Source organism: Barbus barbus, assembly GCF_936440315.1.
Source record: "Barbus barbus genome assembly, chromosome: 29".
NCBI classification, from domain to species: domain Eukaryota; kingdom Metazoa; phylum Chordata; class Actinopteri; order Cypriniformes; family Cyprinidae; genus Barbus; species Barbus barbus.
In genome coordinates, this window is record NC_136757.1 from 21,234,318 (window position 1) to 21,254,834 (window position 20,517).

Below are 20,517 nucleotides of genomic sequence, written 5' to 3' on the forward strand. Positions count from 1 at the left end.
GAAAAGATGAAATAGACGAAGAAATAAGACAGAATGGCTAAAGAGATGGGAAATAATTGCACTGTTTTGTTTTATATAATGAATTTTGTTCCTTAAAGGGATAGTTCACAGAAAAAATAGTTCTACCTCATGTCGTTTCTGTGTGAAACAAAAAAGGAGATGTTTAGCAGAATGTCCAAGCTTCTCTTTTTTCAATGACATGATTGGTGACCATTACTGTTAATGGCCATTCTCCTGTATTGTGCTGAAAATCTTTCAGGATTGTAATGGGGGTGAGTAAACCGAAAGAAACACCATTTTGGGTAAACTATCCCTTTATTGGTACTGTAATGGTTGTGTATATTGGATGAAAGGGTTCTTTCACTCTTATCTTGCCCTCTCAGTCCTCTTTCCGTGTCTCTTTCTCTCTCTCTCTCATTTGGTCCTTTATTTAACTGTCCTCTTTGCAGATAGTTTTTAGTTAGCTCATGGTCTGCTTTCACTGACGTAATAGACCTTTAACAGTGACACTGTTTCTACGTGACTGCAATATACATTTTTGTAATTTCATGTCCTGGATCTTTCACTCAGGTTGACAGAATCTATTTAATGCATCAAACATTTTTCATTTCTTCCCACTATGAGAGTTCAATAAGAGTTCCTGTTTGAGTTTACCTTTATCACCAAATTCTATGTAATCTGAAAGCTGTATTGACATGTAGTGACTTATTGACATGTAGCATTGTAACGTGTCCTCCTTTGCACCATTTGAGAGTCAGTTCCTTTGCTTTAAAATGTCTATTTATGGATTTGGTGTCTATTTTTAGCGTATAACTCAATAATAGTTCCTCAGGGCTCTGTGTGTTGTCCGTTTTTGTTTCAAAGTAAAATGACGCTGACAGATTGTTAGTGTGTGCTGGAAGCTTAGCGCATTGTGTTTAGAAAAGATTGCTAAGGGTTGTGTACTGTAGTGGTTAAAGCTCAAGGTTAGTAATTAGAAAACCATAAGCCATCACTATTATACTCTTGAATGCAGCACTTAACCACAGTTTACTTACCCATGCAAACCGTGACGCTGCAGTGCTAGGGTGGTTGTTAGAGTTTTGATCTGTGGTTGCTAAGGTGTTTAAATGCCAGTGGTTTTAGTGTTTTTATTTGCTATGCACAGAGGTATAAAAATGATCTGAAAAGTTGGTGTTCAGTTTGTCAATGCACATGATTGACTGAGGCTTCTGCTTGGTCATAAAAGCTGCCGTTTTATGTGTCTGTCTGCATTTTTGTTCTATATACCATGTACAAGCAAAACAAATCTCTCCAAATATAATGATTAACCTGTTTCCCCCCAAAATGGAACATTTTTCCAAACCTTTTTCTTTCTTTTCACAAAAGAAGATATTTTGGAGAATGTTGGTAAACTGGTGCTGGTAGCTATTGACTTCCATATTATTTTTCCCTACTATGGAAGTCAGTGGCTAACCAGTTTGGTTACCATCATTCTTCAAAATAACTTCTTTTGTGAAAGAAACTCGTACAGGTGGAACAATGTGAGAGTGAGAAAATGATGACAAGATTTAATTTTTGGAATCTATCCCTTTATATTTTTGAGGAAACCTTGATAACTTTTTTTCAGGATCCTTTGATGAATAGAAAGTTTAATAGAACAGCATTTATTTGAAATATAATTTTGTAAAAATCAGTCAGTAACTTGATTTGAGGTGTCATTTACTTTTGTAGCAGAGGAAAATTCATGCACTACAACAATACTTAAGGTCAAGTTCATAATGTTTTTTGAAGGCGACTTTGTGTGAAAGCTCTGGCAAAACATAAATATTCTAGGTTGAGGAATTAGTTCCAGATTTGCACGTTTTTATTTGAGTCTGTTTAACATTTCAAAGACTATATTGAGTGTACATTAAGCAGTGGGGTCTCATGGGAGTGTTGTTCTCTCAAGAGTGAAGCTTTTTTGTTACCTTGATTACCTAACTGCTTTCTTCTGTCAACCTCACATTTATACTCGTTATGTAATACCAGACTTTTACTAATGCAGCGCACATGGCCGCAGGCTCATTTCTGGTCTCAGGGTCATCTCAACAGTGACGACACAAGAGACTCACTTTTGGGGAACAGTGACATTATAAACCTTTGTAGCTCTGAATGGAGTATTTTTAAAGTTTAAAAACATCCCGAGGAGCCAAAGGCTCATTATTAATGAAGAATATGTGTTCATTTCATGTATAAGGGAATAAGAAAGAGATTGGCAGACTAGTGAAGGAGAGGCTCAAAATGAGACGACTAAAATCAAAGAGCTGCCCGCAAGCTCTGCCGTTTCATCCTGGATAACTCTGATGAGCTTGAAGCAAAGGCTGCCACTCTGATGTCAAATTTCTTTAGGTTTTTCTATCAGCAAAAAATGTCAAGAGTCACAAAAAGTGTCTCCTTAGAGAGATTTTCCCCCATTAGGTGAAATATAAGCTAGGCAGTTATGAAGACTGTTGCTGAAGTCTGTTTAGCCTGCATATCTTGGACTCATGACTGGTCTGACACACAGACACAAGATAACCATCTACGTAACTCCGACAGCATTTCATAAAGCATCACAAAAGTTCAAAGAATTTTCAGGGAAAGAAAAGAATGAAAGATGAAATTTCAGAGAAAGACAAGGGTGACAGATGAAAGGTGATATGATAGATAGAACTATGAGTCTATGAGTCTTTGTATTATACAGTGTGTATATGTTTGCTTGAGGCTTTGCAGACACATTGTGACCTTAAATAGCTCAGAAGCTGTGATTCATTCTCAACTGTGAAGTTTATTTGCACTGTATGATTCAGTAGAAGTATCAGCCTGAGACTAAAAGACCCATGAAATTGCTTGACAGGCACAGTTTTCTTTGACATTTCCTGTTGAAACAGGAAGATTGTTTTATTTTATTTTTATTTTTATTTTACACTAGCATATATATTGCCTCAAAGCTAAAACTGTACACACAAAAACTTCTGGTTTATTCATCTCTCCCTTTTTCTTTATCATCATCTTTTACATGGTATTGTATTTCTTACTTTTTTTGAAACACTGTGGCACACAGGTAATAACTGATTTAAGTGGAATTTAACTAGTCAGCATTTTCCCAGTTGCATTTTGAGTAGTTTTAAGTGTTTGATAGCGTTTGTCTCATATCTTTTTTGTGCACAGAGTCAAATATGCTGTATTGTGTTTATGCAAATATGTTGTGTAGTTGCCAGTTGTCACAATGTTCTTTAAGGCTTGACTCACTGATTGTCTACAGTGGAGCCATGTGTGTGTGTGTTTGGCTTTGGTCCAGCTAAACCCACACACTCTGTGTGAAATGTACAGATATACTCCCGTCCCACGCGAGAGCAGATCAGAGGGGTTACATCACAGCGAAATGTGGCAGCTGTCAAGGAGGAAGCGTATGAGTGACAATGTGTTGTGATCTGATTGCTGTGACATTGTGGGAGACTTCAAAACAGCGTTAAGACAATACGATTGCAAACTAAGTGCGCTCTACAGGAATTAGAGACTTGTGTGTTTGGGGGTGAATGGGAAGTCTTGTGCTGCACGCTTGCTCCCAAAGTAATCAAATTTTGTCTAATCTTCTGGATTATGACAGCTGATAAATTAACTTCCTTTTAATTTAAGTGCAAACTTCAAAGCAGTCTATTCACAGTAAATGTTATTTCTAACAAAGGGAATCGTCTCAGGAAGCTCTACAGTGGTGGGTGTAACTGTTGCCAGATTTTGTTAATAACTGACTTCACATTGCTGTTAGAGATTTGAAATGTGTTTCTGGATTTATTTGTCGATGGCATGTTTATGCAAAGACTTCGAGGGTTGCAAACATTTTGTTTTTGTTGATTAAAAACTAATTATGTCCTTATCACTGCAATTTTATTATTGATTTATTCACTCACTCAAATATTTATTTATAATATTAATATTGAATTGAGCTGAATTAAGTATTTTTTAAACCTCATTGGCAAGTAGTTTTCCAGTTTTAAACATAAATCTTAACTAAAATTATTTAGGTTTTTGCTCAAAACAAGGAACAATTTTCCAGGTAAGAAAACTAAATTAACTGTAACTAACTAACATAAAAATATGAATATCACAAAAGAAGATATTTTGAAGAATGTTGATAAAACAGTTTTGCTGCTGATTGACTACCATTGTATTTTTTTATCCATATATTGGAAGTCAATGGGAACCAAAACTGCTTAGGTACCAACATTTTTTTTTAAATATCTTTTTTTATGTACCACAGAAAAAAGAAAGTCATACAGGTTTGAAACAACATGAGAGTGAGTAAATGATGACAGAGTTAACATTTTTGGCTGAACTATCCCTTCCATTTCACAATACATCCTTTTCTATTTATGCATTTGGTAGACACTTTTATCCAAAATGATTTATTTTACATTTAAGGTACATTTATCTTTTCAGTTAATTTTATACTTACCATGTAATTTATAATTAAATGTATAATTTTTCAGTATATTTCTAATTAATTTATTTAGTTTGAAGGTTTTTCAATAATATTTTATTTAAAAACCAGACAAAACACTGATGAAAACTATTTTTGCAGTAAAGCCTCTCTGAGAAGAGTGATTCTGAATTGGCCAAGAACAGAGGAGTCAGTGTTTCGCTGTTCATGTTCAGGTCTCGGTGGCCGAATATAAGGGCCCTTATACAGAGAGCGCTGAAATGTTTTGCTCCTGCTGCGTTCCAGTCGCGCATTTCAGTCCCGGCTGTTCATTCAGCTACAATCCCACTGCATGCTTTGATCCTACACACCCTCAGCACAGCAAAGGAAAGCCCCCTTTATCATCTTCCTGCCAGCCCAACCAACAATGTGTGGAAGTGAGTCAAACCCATTTTAACTGGTCCCGCTCTCTGCGCCTCCTGCCTTTACATGCTCACCAGACAAAGACCCTCACAGAGGACGTTCAGTCCTGGCTGGAGCTTTCTGGGGTCAGCGTGGCACGCCATGGCGGGCTTCTGCGTGTCTATCCAGGACTCGCACGGTGCAACTCTACCTTTCGTGCCGTTGTGTTCCCTTGTTGCTCTGACCGGAGGAGGAGGTGGAGGAAGAATGTGGGGTGACGCAACACTGGTGTGCTCTGCGACTGTCGAAGGAGGTATCCAGCCCTTATCTTATCGGGGGGAGAGGGATGTGAAATGGAAATTAAAATAAGTTTAACATTTTTTTTTTTTTTCCTCTGTTGCAAAACTGCCTGGCTGAAATGAAACCTCACAAGTGATTAATTTGAAATTATTTGGAATGCACTACATATGCAGCAAATCGCATGGGAGATGATGCGATAACCTTGTAAGCTGATCTACACTACAAAAGATCAGTATTTTGTCTTATTTTCCAGTTGAAATATCTTAAAATCTTTGAAACAAAATAAATTGACTTGAGAAGTGCGACTGGGTAAGATATTACATCTTGTTTGCAGAGAATGCAACTTTAATATGAGTGTTTTTTGCCTTGATGCACTGGCAGATATTTTTTTCTGAACTTGTTTTTAAACTTATTTCTACTTCAGACAAGTGAAAAAAAATCTGCCAGTGCAGTGACAAAATGAATTCATATGCAATATGCAGTCTTTAAAAAAAGGTCTTAATTTCTAATGCAGCATTGCTTATAAACAAAATTAATCTTCTTTAAAGGATGTTTACATATTTAAGCTGGAAAACAAGTAAAACAATTCTAATTCATTTAATTTAGAAGTCTTTTTTTCATAGCGCAAAGTTATTTTCAACTGTTTCATTTATTAATTTCAGTAATGTGTAACTGTGTAAATTTATATGCAAGTCAATAGCTACAGAACTAAATATATATGCAGTATACACACACACACACACACACAGGTGTAATTACCAGCAATGGCTTTTATTTTACATTGTTACCAAAAAACGTCTCAGGTTACGCATGTAACCATGGTTCCCCGAATGGAACCACGGTTACATGCTCAGTGCCCCCTCAGTGGCCACACCCACAGCTTCCACATCTCCGGGCGAGGGTGGACGATTGTGCCCCCCACCTATGAGAGGAGATCTATACTCGGCCCGGCCAGAACGGCGCTACCAGAAGTAGACTGACCTCATCCCAGCGCACTCTCGCCAGAACTCCCGGGAGCAGAGCGATAGGGGGAAAAGCGTACAGACGAAGCCTCTGCCAAGTCTGTACCATAGCATCCAGTCCTAGAGGAGCTGGATGAGTCAGAGAGGACCAGAGGGGACATTGAACTGACACTATAGTCGCAAACAGGTCCACCTGTGCCTGGCCAAACACTCTCCATATCTGCTTCACCACCTCGGGGCCTCGGCCCCTGTCTCAACAGAACGTCTGCTCCCACATAGAAATGCCCAGGAATGTTCACTGCTCTTAATGAGAGGAGTTTACCCTGGGACCACACAAGGATCTGGTGCGCCAGCTTGTAGACCGCAGACTTCCCTGGTGGTTTATGTACGAGACCACCGACGTGCTGTTGGTGCGCACCAACACGTGGTGGTCTCTTAGGTCTGGGAGGAAATGTTTGAGTGCTCGAAACACGGCCAGCATCTCCAGCCAATTGATATGCCATGTCAGATGGCGGCCACTCCACAGACCGCGGGCAGGGTGGCCACTCATGACCACTCCCCAACCAGTGAGGGACGCGTCCGTCGCTAGTGTTACACGGCGACAAGGAGCTCCCAGCACCGGGCCCTGGGACAAGAACCAAGGTTTCCTCCACATGTTTAAGGCACGTATGCAACGTCTCTTGACCTTGAAAGTGCGGAGTGGTTTTCCCCTCAGGGAGAACCCCTTGGTCTTGAGCCACCACTGTAGGGGTCTCATGTACAGCAGGCCAAAAGGTTTCACGTTGAACGCAGCTGCCCTCAGACCCAGCAGTCTCTGAAGCTGCTTGACAGTGAGTGACTGGCCTTCTTTCACTCTCTAAACTGTGAGGATCGACTCGTTACGAGCAGGGGACAGACGTGCCTGCATCGTGGTCGAATCCCACACCACGCCCAGATAAGTGGTCCTCTGCAATGGAGAAAGCACACTTTTTTTGGTGTTTAGTCTTAACCCCAGGTCCTTTATGTGGGCGAGAACGACATCTCGATGTCAAATCGCCAGCTGTTCCGATTGAGCTAGAATCAACCAATCGTTGATGTAAAAGTGCGGGGTGAGAGTGCAAGTCCAACGGGAAGAACCCGATATTGGTAAGCTTTGCCCCCAAAAGCAAACCTCAGGGACTTCCTGTGAGTGGGAAGGATGGAGAGGTGGAAGTATCTTTTAGATCTAACGTGACAAACCAGTCCTCGGACTTGATCTGAGATACTTACATGTACCTGTTTGAGTTTTGAGCATCTTGAACTTCAGTCTGCTGACTGAGCGGTTCAAACTGATGCATATCTAAAATGGGACGCAATCCTCCATCTTTCTTGGGAACTATGAGGTACCGGCTGTAGAACCCAGACTCTCTTTTGCGAGGAGGGTCCACCTCAATGGCCTCCTTCCTCAAGAGAGTACTCTACTTCTCGTTCCATTACCAGAGCCTGCTCAGGGCCCACCTAAGTGGGATTCACCCCGTTGAATTGAGGCAGAGGAGAACCAAACTGGATTCTGTAGCCTCTCTCTACAGTATGCAGGACCCATGGAGACACATTTGGGAGTAGCCAAATAGTCTACTAAGGGAACCAGTCTCTGGAGACTGGCTTCTGGTGTACCCAGAGCGGCTAGCTCGGTGTCCTGGAACGGCACACTGGCAGGAGGCGGCCGAACTAGCTGCTCTAGAGACCCCCGAAGGGGTGGCGAGCCTCTCAGTTCCGCTACGTTTCCGGGTGGAAGTAACTGAGAGAAGCTCTCGCTGGAGACTGTTGCACCCTGGAACACTGGCAGGGTTGGGAGTTTATATTATCGGGAGTACGAGAGGTGATTCTCCCTAAATGAGGAGCTGGACCACGGTTGGGGCTGCTCCGCCCAGCTGCTGATCACCTCAACCTCCTCAGAGGAAGAAAGGTAAAGCATTGTGCTCTCACTCGAGAAAAGTCCCAAGAGGCTCCTATATACACATATATGAAGTCAAGTCAAGTCTGCTTTATTGTCAATTCTTCCACATGTACGGCACATACATACAGAGAATTGAAATTGCGTTACTCTCAGACCCTTGGTGCATACAGTTAACATTTAAGACACTGACAGTAGACGTTCAAATACAGATAAATACAGTTTAAACATATGTACATACAACTATACAGATATACAAATGAGGACATTTGTAGAAAAATAAAAAAGGAGATAAATAAAGTGGCATAAGGCACATGGCAGAATAGAATATGTATGTGTATACACATCTAACTTCTTCTAGTTAGATGAACTACATCATTTAATTCCTCAAAAATTAAATGCAGAAAGACAACCAGACGAGTGAACATGGTCTGATATGAAAAGGATTCATAATAAGAATGAGAATGACATAATGCACGCGGTAGCCTCGGCAACACGCGCTGCAACAGCCAGCTCTCACTAAAAGGGGGAAGAACCGCACCGCGGGCTTCCAGCCCCGAGCGAGAGTTCTAGATCTGGGGAATGCAGGTGGAGATAAACCCAACCCATCCGCCAGATCCATGTTGCAATCCCCGCGATCTCACTCGCCGCCATGCCTCAGCAGTGGCGGACCGGAACCGCGAGATCTTACGGCAGGGAAAAGCACAATCAGCCCTTTATCTTAGAGCTGACAGCGCAAATATAATGATGTCGTCATTCATAATATGCTTGTGCAAACACTGCAGCTTTACAAAGCTCATCAACGTCTTTCACGTCCACCTCCTCGGAGGAAGACAAGCGGAGCGTCGAGCCCTCGTTCTGGGGGAAGAAACCGCGGGGGCGGGGCTTCCGAACACCGAGAGCGGGCGCTGGATCTGATGATCCATGTGCGAGCCCCACGAGTGCAGCCGCCGCTCTGCCTCGGCAGCCGCGGGGCCAGCACCATGAGGAACACTCGCAAAGGCTCCCTTCTCGAAGAGAGCCCTCCGGGAGCGAAGCGTGCGTAGCGGAAGGCGCTCACAGTGTGAGCACGCATGCTTCGCAGGCAGACCGCGCACAAACTTTGTGTATCCCCGCTCGTGATTGTAGCGAGAGTAGTACTAGTGAGGATTTACTTGTGGCCTTGGACATAATGCTTTATTTGACAAACAACACCAAATAAGACTCACAAAACAAATATCGGACTGACAGACACACAGAGCGCTTGCTGAATGACAAAAAGCTGAAGCCAGCGCCACCTCACGTGCTTTTAAAGCTTCCTGGTTGTGACGTCACCCGCCCATGACGCCTCGCTCTTCCATTGGACTGATTGTACAGATAATTCAGAGCACAGTCACGCTGAAGCAATCTGACGCAGCTCGAGTTCCTGAAGGGGAAATATTTTCAACAAATACTGTTCTTTTGAACTTTATATTAAAAACATTAATCAAAAAATGTATAAGATATCTATATATGTGCAACAGAAAAATGCCTATGACATGACTGGGTTTTGGGACATAGTAACAGTCGCATTGTGGATTCAGCAACAAAAGAAGAGAAAACAATCACCTATATTTAGATAACATATTTAGCTGCAAATGAAATTTAATCATGTCTTCTTTTCATGTTGTTTATCTATGAACGTGAGATGCGTTCTGATGAAGTTTGATTATTCCATAACTCCAGTTCTTACTCTCTTTTCTTCGCCAGAAGCAGATATTCAATGCAATCCAGTGCAGACTTTCCGGCTCCAAAGCCATTGTTCAATTTAAGGTCAGAGATCTGGATCACTGCCATGATACCTTCAGTCCCACTGGAGCTGCATCAATTCTTTTAACTTAGCCTACCATTAATGGCACATTTGTCTCGTATTTCATCAAGTGAAACGTTCACAAGTGTCTTGGAAAGTTCTCTGATACATTATTGTCATTAGTGTTAAAGATGCACAGAATAATTAAGTTTGCTTTGTTATTATTATACAACAGAGGTATTAGACTTTATTCTGAGAGATGCACTTAATCTTGAGATGCAAAAACTCTAAAAAGCTTTAATGATTTGCCTGAGATTTATTTCTTTTAAATTAGCATTTTTATTTTTATGTTTAGGATCAGTAATTTCACTTTAAGGGCAATGAAAAGGTTAGTAGCCAGTTACCGAATGCCTTATTTTCAAAAATGCCCAACGTTATTTCCATAAGAGCCTGATAAAAGTGCTAAAAAAAAAGTTGTTTTTCTATTGCATCTGAAGTCTTCATATATTTACTTATACTTAAATAAATTTTATGTGTACACTACCATTCAAGTATTTGGGGTCAGTAAGATATTTTTATGTTTTTGAAAGTAACCACCTCATCCAGGCTGCATGTATTTCATAAAAAATAATTTAAAACATAATCAAACATTATTACAAGTTAAAAATACTATTTTCTATATAAATTTATTTTTTAAATTGTAATTTATTATTGTGATGCCAACGCTAAATTTTCAGCATCGTTACTCCAGTCTCCAGTGTTAAATGATCCTTCAGAAATCATTCGAATATGCTGATTTGCTGCTTAAGAAACATTTCTTATCATCATTTCTTATCATTAAGTTGAAAACCATTCATATTGTTATTATTTTTATTTATTTCATAGAAAATTCAAAAGAACAGCATTTATGTCCTTCTCATTATAGTCATAATCAGAGAACATATGATCTGTACAGCAGTCACAGGATGCCTGTCATTTGTCTTCTGACATCACAGATGAAAGATGATTGTGTGTGATTGAGTAAAGTACAGTCTGGCATGATTCCAGCTCTGATTAACAAGGTCAAATGAATATGTTAAGTGCAACGCGTGTGTGTCTGCGGTCACAATGATGACTGATAACTGATGACTTGACTAAGTAGCGTCGTGTGATCACATCTCAGCTGTTCTCATTTAGTTCGGTGTGGAGAATGCCAGCGTAGACTCTATTCCAGTCCTGCTTATACCCTCGGGTGCAGCATCGCCCTCCATCCACTGGAGCAAGGGCAGATTTATAATGATGGGTGTAGGTTCACGAGCGTGCTCTGACTGAGCAGTTGGTGTCACCGGTTAAGTGCAGTCGTTAAAGAGACAGGGGCAATTAAGGACAGCAGAGATGGGGAATGAGAGCACGGTTATGATTAGAGTCATTCACAAGTGCAAAAGATCACAGTCATTTTCCTTACTAAACCGTCATATTGTATATACAGTAAGTGTTGATGTCTGTGATGAATGTTTTCACCATGATGATTTTTCCATGCATTTAACTTCCACAGTGTAATGCATTTCCAGGTGAAATAGAATTTCAGTGGGAAATAATGTTTGGATATAACTTAGTTTTACCCATCAGGGTTTGATTGAATCATGAAATGTACTGTAGGCCATGATGTTATTGGTTAATATTATTTGTCCCCGCCGGTGTGACCTTGAATTTGTCTTTAGAAAAGAAAAGTAATTTCCGAGGTGGAGAAATGTATTAAATGTCAAAGGAAGTAAAAGTCTTTAATTTTCTGATACAATGTTTCATAGTAACTTCTCAAGAACATGTTCATTATTGTTATATATTTGAAAAAAAAATTGTTGCACATTTGAAAAAAAATATTGAATAGTTTTTACACTTGTGGTGTGGTATGGTGTTTTACACTTTTTACATTTTTTGTGGTTTCCATATATTAATATCATAATTAATGATGTTAATGATTCTAATTAACATTTTCACAAATTGTGAGTACAGTAATTACCAATTTTCAAATTTCATGTTTATGCTTTTTGGAAACGGATCTTTTCTATCCCTAATCAGTTTTATTATTTAGCATTTTAGGTTTATTGTGACCACAAAGTATGTGTAACTGATTAGTTTATTTATTTATATTTTTCATTTTGGAGTTGTGATGACGGAAGTTTCAGGAATGTTTAATATTGTGTGCAAAACAATTATCATGCCTTGTTATACAGTGCACACAAATTTTGTTGTTAACATGTATAGTTAGTATGTAACTACCTTGAAACCAGTAATGGTCTCTCTTTTGAAAATTGATGATAATAGCGCTCTGTTCTCATCCAAGTTCTTCATGGCTAAAGTAGTGGCGTCTGGCGTGCAATCAAGTAATCAGTATAGCTTACAGTGTCCTCTGCTGGTGAAAATAATCACAATCTTACGATTCCAAGTTTGGTTATATTGGTCGGCCTTTTACAGTGTATTTGTGGGTTGTTTTGAATGTGCTGTAAAGCGGGGACATTCCCAGGGACAGATCCAGTCGGGGACAGGACACCAAAAACCGGGACTGTCCCCAAAAAATGGGGAAGTCTGGTCACCCTACTATTAAGGCCCTGATGTAGGCTACTCATGGCCAAGTTCTTTTACGTTCTTAATTTTGAAATACCTGGGCAGCGGCTTACTGTTAGTCAACATCCTGAACTTGCTGGGAGCTGCGTTTCCGGAAAGCTGTTTTGAACTCCTGAAAAAAACTCCAAACAAACTTTGTTTTGGCCTGATTTTCTTTGAAATGACATCAAACCAGTTTTTCAATTCCAACCCATTATTCAATTTTGCTATATATTGGAGCCTTAAAAGAGGTCTTGTGCACTAAGTTGTCAGAAGCCATGCAATAGCTTGACAAAAAGAGAAATCTGTGAAATGTTTATTTTCATAGCTGTTTTTTGGCTGTTATTCTTACCTCGGGAAGACGCAGTAAATGCGCAGCTGAAATGGTCACATGATGTCTACTGCCTGAGAGATGCTGGTTGTGGACATGGAGTACTCTTTTCTCTCTCTCTCTCTCTGCGGTCAAATGTTAGAAATAATGACAAAAATAGTGCAGGGTAACTATGGCAACAGCACAGTCTGATTTCTGTTGGTCTCTCTCTGTAGGGGTGAAGTTAATAAGATTAGACATAGATCTCAGCAATGACAGCGCTAAACACGTCGGCTCCCTCTTTTTAATTAGCCCTTCACTTTCTCACACACACATGGACACATAAAGCAAAGGTGTTGCTGTGTAATTATGTGTTGTGACATCAACATCATCTGGTGTTCTTCGGTCATGAGAAAAAAAAAATTAATGGAAAAACAACAGCTCTCCAGAAAGGGGGAAATCATTTATAGTTTCTTAACGCTTAAATAAATAAATCAGTTATTAATAAAGCAGTTTATTTTCTTGCTAATATACATGTGTATATAGGGGTGGGTGATACACGTTTAACGGGTAGAGATTTTATACTATCGTCTCTATCGCGGTTACACACTCACGTGACATTGCTGTGCTGCGAGGTCATGAAAACGTATCATTTGCACACATTTTTAAAGCATTGCTGTTTAAAAACAAGTGCTTTTAAGCATAGGCGGAGTTTGGGGGGGGGCCGGGGGGGCACTGCCCCCCCCAGATCAGAGCCAATCGATTTTGTCAGATCTATGAATACAAAAATATTTTCAGATTGTCTCATTTTATTTGCATTATCTTATTTTAATGAGTATGTTAAGGCTAAATTATTTGTAATTAATGTAAAAAAAAAAAAAAAAGAAAACCTACTCTCACAACTCGCGAATCTCAAAGTATCGCGTGAGTGGACTCTCTTCTCGTTCTCTTCCCGCTTTCTGCAAAGATACGCTAAATGAACAAAATGTATATTCGTCGTTTTTTTAATAAACCCACAATAAAAAGCATGGAGGTCTCTAACTTTGACACTTCTCAAAAGAGGCGGATTCTTCTACATTAGGTAAGACATAAGTTTTTATTCCACTCTTTGTATAGCCAACCAGTCGTTGTTGTAAATGTATTTTAAAGGGGCTATGTGTAGGTTTTTACTTAAATAAATCTTTAAGATAAGAGTTTTCATTTGTCCATTTATGAGCCAACCATAATGTAATAGGAAGAATGACACCTTGACTATCCACCAAGGTTGCCTCTATCAGCCTGTAGGCTCAGTTGTGTCTGGAGGAGTCGGGTCCAAATTGGCGCGAAAATTCACAAAATGTGACGTCATGCGCGTTCTCGTCTACAGCGGCAATCGCTAGCGGTAGTGTTTGAAATGGACTCTGTGGACGGAAAGAAGCGACCAGCCTCCAGCACAACCCAGACACCCACAAAAGCTCATCGTAAGCTTAAAACAAAAAACTAACAAACAAACAAAAAAGCCTCATTTAGTGCGCACCGAGGACGAGCATGAGACTGGCTGCAGTTCCTCTAACGGCCACTGGTGTCAGTAACTGTTAGAAATTTCAGAACTTACGCAGTGCTCCTTTAAATGAAGAAGAAAATATATAGGCTATAAATAATTGAAAATGTAGAAAATATGGTATATGCAGTGTGCAAAAAAAAATAAAAAATATGGTATATACGGTGTGTAAAAAATAAAAAATCAGAGCTCATGGTCTACCGGTAGGTGCCCCCCCAGGCAAAAATGTGAAACTCCGCCTATGCTTTTAAGCCATTAAAACACAATCAGCAGCGAAAGAGAACTCTCTAGATGCACGTGCTGAGAGACTGTTTCTGAGAGGTCAGAGAGGTGCGCACACATGAAGATGGCGTTTATAGAGCGCGGGAGTATTGAACAGGTTTTTTTGCTGCTTGATAGGCCTTGAACGGTTAAATACACACCTTTGTATGTGTCAAAATGCCTGTCTTTGCAAGCATCCTCATAAACACAGCAATTTAGGTCTTAAGTGAAAGCAAACAGCTGAGAAAGAAAACACATGTGTTACAGTATATTGGATCCAGGCAACTCTTAAAGTGACAGCAGTCTAATATTCCTGCTGTCTGTCATTCATGTTTATCAAACAACAAAAGAGTGAAAATCTCTCACTGCTCTTGTCTAAATCACTTTTATAACTTAATGTGTTTAATTTACACAGTGATGAATATGCAGTGTTTTTATACATTTGATTACTTCATACAATGTTCACAGTGTTTCTTAGGGGTGGTGTTTCACAGTGTTTCTTATTTATTTGTTGTACTGTAGTTTTTTGTCCTAGTGATTTTATTTAGTTTCTTATTCTTATTTAATTTTTTAGGCTAGTATTAGTTTTATTGTGATATTGATTCTGGTGACAAGAATTATGAAATTTCTATGGTATCAAAAATGTTGATATCATAAAGACCTTATTTAAAGCAAAAATAACTATATTGTGATATATATATTATTACTGTGAAATACAATTACTCATTGTGATATAAGATTTTCATATCATGCACCCCTATGTGTGTATATAATATATACACATATATACAGCATATGCAAGTAAAATATATTTACAGCTATATACAGTACGTATGTATGCACACACACACACACACACACACACACACACACAGACACACACACACAGACACACACACACACACACACACACACACACACACACACACACACACACTGTATATGTAGCTGTAAACTTATGTTACTTTCTAATCTGGCAAATACTTATACATTATTTAACCCAGTGTTTGCACTTCTGAAATTATTTATAAATTTGCAAAATTGTCAGTTGTGTCATATCAATAATTTAGCATATTGGCAAAAGCAGTTTGTCATAGTATAAATAAAAATTAATAATACATTTGATGACATTTTTTGTTTACTTTTGGTCAATAAACTGTTTTGGTACTGTAGTTTGTTCGGTTTGCAATAATGCAGTCTATTCAGAACAGTCGTCTAGTGTTTGTTTTTGATGATTTGGTGCTGTCTGAGGCCTGCGAATGTTTTGCAAGATCAAACACTTTCATATTTGAGGAGACGTGCATAGATCCAGGTCTTTTTGTACAGAAAGAGAAAAGAGAAAGATCAGCTATACAGCTTTTGTGTTTTTCCATCACATTCTACTGGAGAATTATTTTTGTATCTGGCAGATGCTTTTATCCCAAGCAACTTTCAAGGCAAACCTTGTTGATTTATGTGTTCTCTGCAACTCAAACGATGACCTTGGCATTGTTAGCAGCATGCTTTACCAGTTAAAGCTACGGGGAATGAAAAAATGTGCACTTGTGATGCAAATATCTACCAACCAACCCACTTATATATAACAGACACTGTTCAGATTTAATGGAGCTCTTCGTTGTGATGTGTCAGTTTTGTTGCACAACATTTGGCAAACCGCTTTGTTTTTGTTGTAGACATTGCTGGATGTTCAGTTTATTATTGCATGTAGTGTGTTTGCCTGAGTGTCGACTCTCACGGCCGGATCTTCGTCCACCAGAGCTGCTGGCATCTGCCACACGTGGCACAGGAGAGAGGGTTTGTTGCCATGGCAATGATGGAAAAATTGAATTTGTGCCTGCCGCACCCTCAACCAGGCCGTTTCCAGGCGATTGGTATCAGCTCCACTCCACTCAAGCGGGAAAGAGGCTTTAAAAGCGGTTCTTTCATGAGTGAATCACTTGAATGCATCATTGTGACTCAAAATCACTAACATGTCATGAAAGATGCCAAGTTTTCCAGTGCAAGTCAGAGCCAAGTTTACGTTTACAGTTGCTTTGGTTTTATAGGATTTTATGAGGCCATTTCCGACTGCGGCAAAATACATGATTTCATCTCTGACTTTCAGAAATGAAGCATTGCTGTGTGGCCAGTTTCTGAACCAAGATGTCGAGCTGGGCTTCAGATATATACAGGTCGAAGAACAGGTGTTTCTGTGGCCATCTGGATGATTATGATAGCAAACACGTAGCTGTTTCCTGAGCAGCCGTTCTTGAGTTGCAGCAGCGCTGTGTTCTGTGAGGGGGATGATCGTTTGTAGTTCTGTTGAGGTCTGTCACTGCTTTGTTGAAGGAGAGGAACATTGTGAATTGTTTTGTTTGCTGGAAGAAGGTAGAGTATACGGTAGAGTCTGGCTGTTTCAAACATTTGTTGGAAAATATCAGCTAAGAAATATATAAATTTAAAGCGTGCCATGCTATATGTTTCTGTAGCATTGTTTTTTTAGTTTTTTTTTTACTTAAGTCCAATTTTAATGGACATAAAGTAGTCTTACTCTAAGTTAAAAGGGTGTTATTGCTATTATATTTAAGATCTGTAATATGATGCACAATATGTACTTTACCATTCAAATATATATACCGTTAGGGTCAGTAAAAAATAATTGAAATTAATTAAATGAATTATAAGTCGCATTAAATACATGTATAATGTTACAAAACGTGTATTTCAAATAAATGCTGTTCTTTTGAACTTTCTGTTCAACAAAAAATCCTGGAAAAAATGTATGATGATTGTATGACAAATATTAAGCAGCACAACTGTTTTCAGCATTGATAATCATAAGAAGAAATCCGCTTTGTCATCACAGGTATAAATTATATTTCAACATATATTACAACAGAAAACAGTTATTGTAAATCATACTAATATTTCACAATATTACTGTATTTTTTGATAAAATAAATGCAGCCTTGGTGAGAAAGAATAAGAGAAAATCTTACCAACCCCTAAATCCCTAAATTTTAAATGTTAGTGATCTTTGTTATGATTGAATTCATTAAACTTTTTGCATGTGAAAACTAACATCAAGGTGATGTTATATGCAAGGTGATATATATCGGTCGGGCTCTAATACCGAAGGACGTTTTAGTATTTTATTGTACCTATAACTTGGCATGTCACTTACAAAAATGACATTTGTAATTTTATATGCAGACAAACTATGTAAGTTATTAATTATAGAGTGATGCAGGTATCAAAACCGTTGGCTCTGTGGCAGAAGTAACACCACTTGTTTAACCAGCCTACCAAATGACAAGAACATGGTTCTTTAGGAACAAGATTCTGATTTGTTTCCATGTGTTCTTTGATTTTCTTTGTCCAAGATTTTCTTTGTATTATATAATCCACCCAATGTCTGGCCCATATAAAACAATGCCAGTCATGACAGTTTTTCCCAAGTCAGCCTCATGTGGTTTGTTGTTAAAGTTTCAAACTCTGCTCCTCTCCTCATTCTCTGTTGGGGCATCAGTTATTCCTCTGAAACACTGTGTGGATTTCAGCTTTGTCTTGTTCTATTAATAAATCGTTCATATTGTGTAGTTTAGATGCAAGACACTTTGAATGCCTGAATGTTTGTTTGTGTGGTGTGTATGTGTTATGAATGTTGTTTTACGTTTACACTTTAAGTTTAGTACACTCCAAAGCTGAATGTATATTATTATTGGAGTTATGTTTTAATATTCAAGCACTACTTTATGCCACACATTAGTTTCTGAAGGTTTAATGCAAACTTTAATTTTCTAATTTTGCTTAGATCTTTCTCTCTCATACACACAAGCGTCTCAGGCCTTTGAATCTCCTCCGGTGCTCATTAGTGGCTGACACTTGAAAGTTTCGACAATATTTCAGTATTTATCGGTTTTACGTAACTGAGCTGCAGTCGAGGGCAGAAACATGAAACGGCAGCAGACACAGCAAATCTCCAGGGCTCGAGCACAATTCTCAGCCTCTCCCTTACGCTTGAAAATGACGATGGTCTGCCATCTTAACTGGAACATTAGATAAGATTATAATAACAGAGAGAAATAGGGCTACCTGAGGTACACCAGTCACCAGTGAGGACAATGTTTGACTGACCCTTTCAAAAGAGTTTAAATAACATTATTTATTTAACACTGGGATATCTTGGTGAAGGTGACACAGGAAAATAATACACATTTACTAATAATACAGACAAAGTAACAATGCAAAGCTGGTTGAAAATCAGCGAAGTTCTTTTTTTAAGGTGATACTTAACGTAAAGGGACAATGAGAATGAAAATTCTGTCATCATTTGCTCTCATGTTGTTCTAAACCTGCATGACTTTTGTCAAAAAGATTGAAAAGTGTCCATACAATGTTGTTTTGGACCCTATTGGCTTTCATTGTGACAAAAACATTGTTCTTAATATCTTGTTCCACGGAAAGTCAGATAGGTTTGGACTGACATGAGAACCTTGGCATACTATTTCAACGCTCTATTTTGGACACATAAATCTTAATTTAGCATAATATTTAGGGTAATGATATTTAAAGTGTGTAAATTCAGATGCAGTCAGTATTTTGGTCAATTAGGTCTGCTCAAAAACCTCCCAAAAATGTCATCGTTCATGCTGTCAAGGTGGTGAGACATAAAGACAAACCCCTAGGCAGCAGATCAGAATCTCATTCTAGTTAAATCAATTTAGGTTAATGTAGATGCTTGTCACTTTTTGCATTAGACAGTTGACATGTGACCAAAATGATGCTGCAGGGAATAGAACGACAAGAGAAAAGAAATGAGAGAGCGAGAAGAGGAGGGTGGGTCAGATGGAGACAGGGACACAACGAAAGAGAGCAAGAGAGAGGGAGGGATTGATAGCTTTCTTCCGTGGCTTTTGAGTTGGACATGTTTTCATCCAGTCGCAGTTAAAATCCATCTACGTTCAGGGTCAAGACCAACCATAACTCTGTCTATCTTCCTTATTCTGTCACTCCTCTTTGAATCCACTTCCCTCATTCCGTGTTGGGATTGATTTTTTTCATTCCTCTGGTCTTCAGTCTTCATGCTGCTCCTATACAACCGTTTCCTTTCTCACCTAGAATCGATCTACCGCCGTGGAGCTAGACGATGGAGGAAGCTGTACCGGGTGAACGGACACCTCTTCCAGGCCAAGCGCTTTAACAGGGTAAGTTAAAGTCCTCTAGTCTTCTCCAACATGAATAATGGTGTCTGATTGGATACTTAATGTGTTTTCCCACTTTGTTTGTTATGTAAGGTTTGTTATGTGTTGATAGGTCTTATGGCAAATATCATACATATAAAACGAGAAGTGTCCTGTTATAGTAGACATTTCCTAGTTATGTTAAAATACAATCTACCTATTTTTTATTATAATACTGATACACACTACTGTTTAAAGGTTTGAGGTCAGTAAGATTTTATTTTTGCATACTTTTATTCAGCAAGGATGCATTAAATTGCTCAAAAGGGACAGTAAAACATTTAAAATGTAAAAAAAAAAAAAAAAAAAAATCTAAAATAAATGCTGTTATTTTGACATTTATTTACCCCAAAAAATCCTGGAAAAAAAAGTATTTCAGTTTCCACAAAAATATTTAACACTGATAATAATAATACAAAACAAATATTTCTTGAGCTGTAAATCAACAAACAGAGTAATGCTGCAAATTCATCTTTGTCATCACAGGAATAAATTACATTTTAAAATATATTTAAACAGATATATTTTATATTTCCCAATGTTCTGTTTTTACAGTATTTTTAAACAAATAAATTCTGCCTTGAAAAGCATAAGAGACTTCTGTCAAAAACATTAAAACAAAAAAATTGTACCAACCCGAACTTGTGAACAGTACTTTTAATTGATTCATATACGAATATACTAAATCTATTTCTGTTGTCTAACCCTTCCCTTTAAATTACTTTTTTTTTGTTTTTGTCATTTATTTCAGTAAATGATTAAGTAGCTGTTGTAGTGGCTGTTAGCATGTTTAGCTGTTGTAGTGGCTGTTAGCATGTTTAGCTGTTGTAGTGGCTG

The 20,517-nt window shown here is 38.6% G+C and overlaps 1 protein-coding gene across 3 annotated transcripts in view; it reads left to right on the forward strand.

Moving 5' to 3' along the window:
• The window catches only part of LOC306849264 (protein kinase C zeta type-like), a 111,502-nt gene that overhangs the window by 42,784 nt on the left and 48,201 nt on the right, over positions 1-20,517 (forward strand). For 2 of the 3 annotated variants that reach the window (XM_079384176.1, XM_079384177.1), the window contains one exon: positions 19,559-19,644. In XM_079384176.1, coding sequence (XP_079240302.1) covers positions 19,559-19,644 — 86 coding nt within the window. Of the gene's footprint in view, positions 1-13,600; positions 13,739-19,558; positions 19,645-20,517 lie in introns of those variants that run through there. The other variant, XM_079384178.1, reaches the window with a different exon arrangement.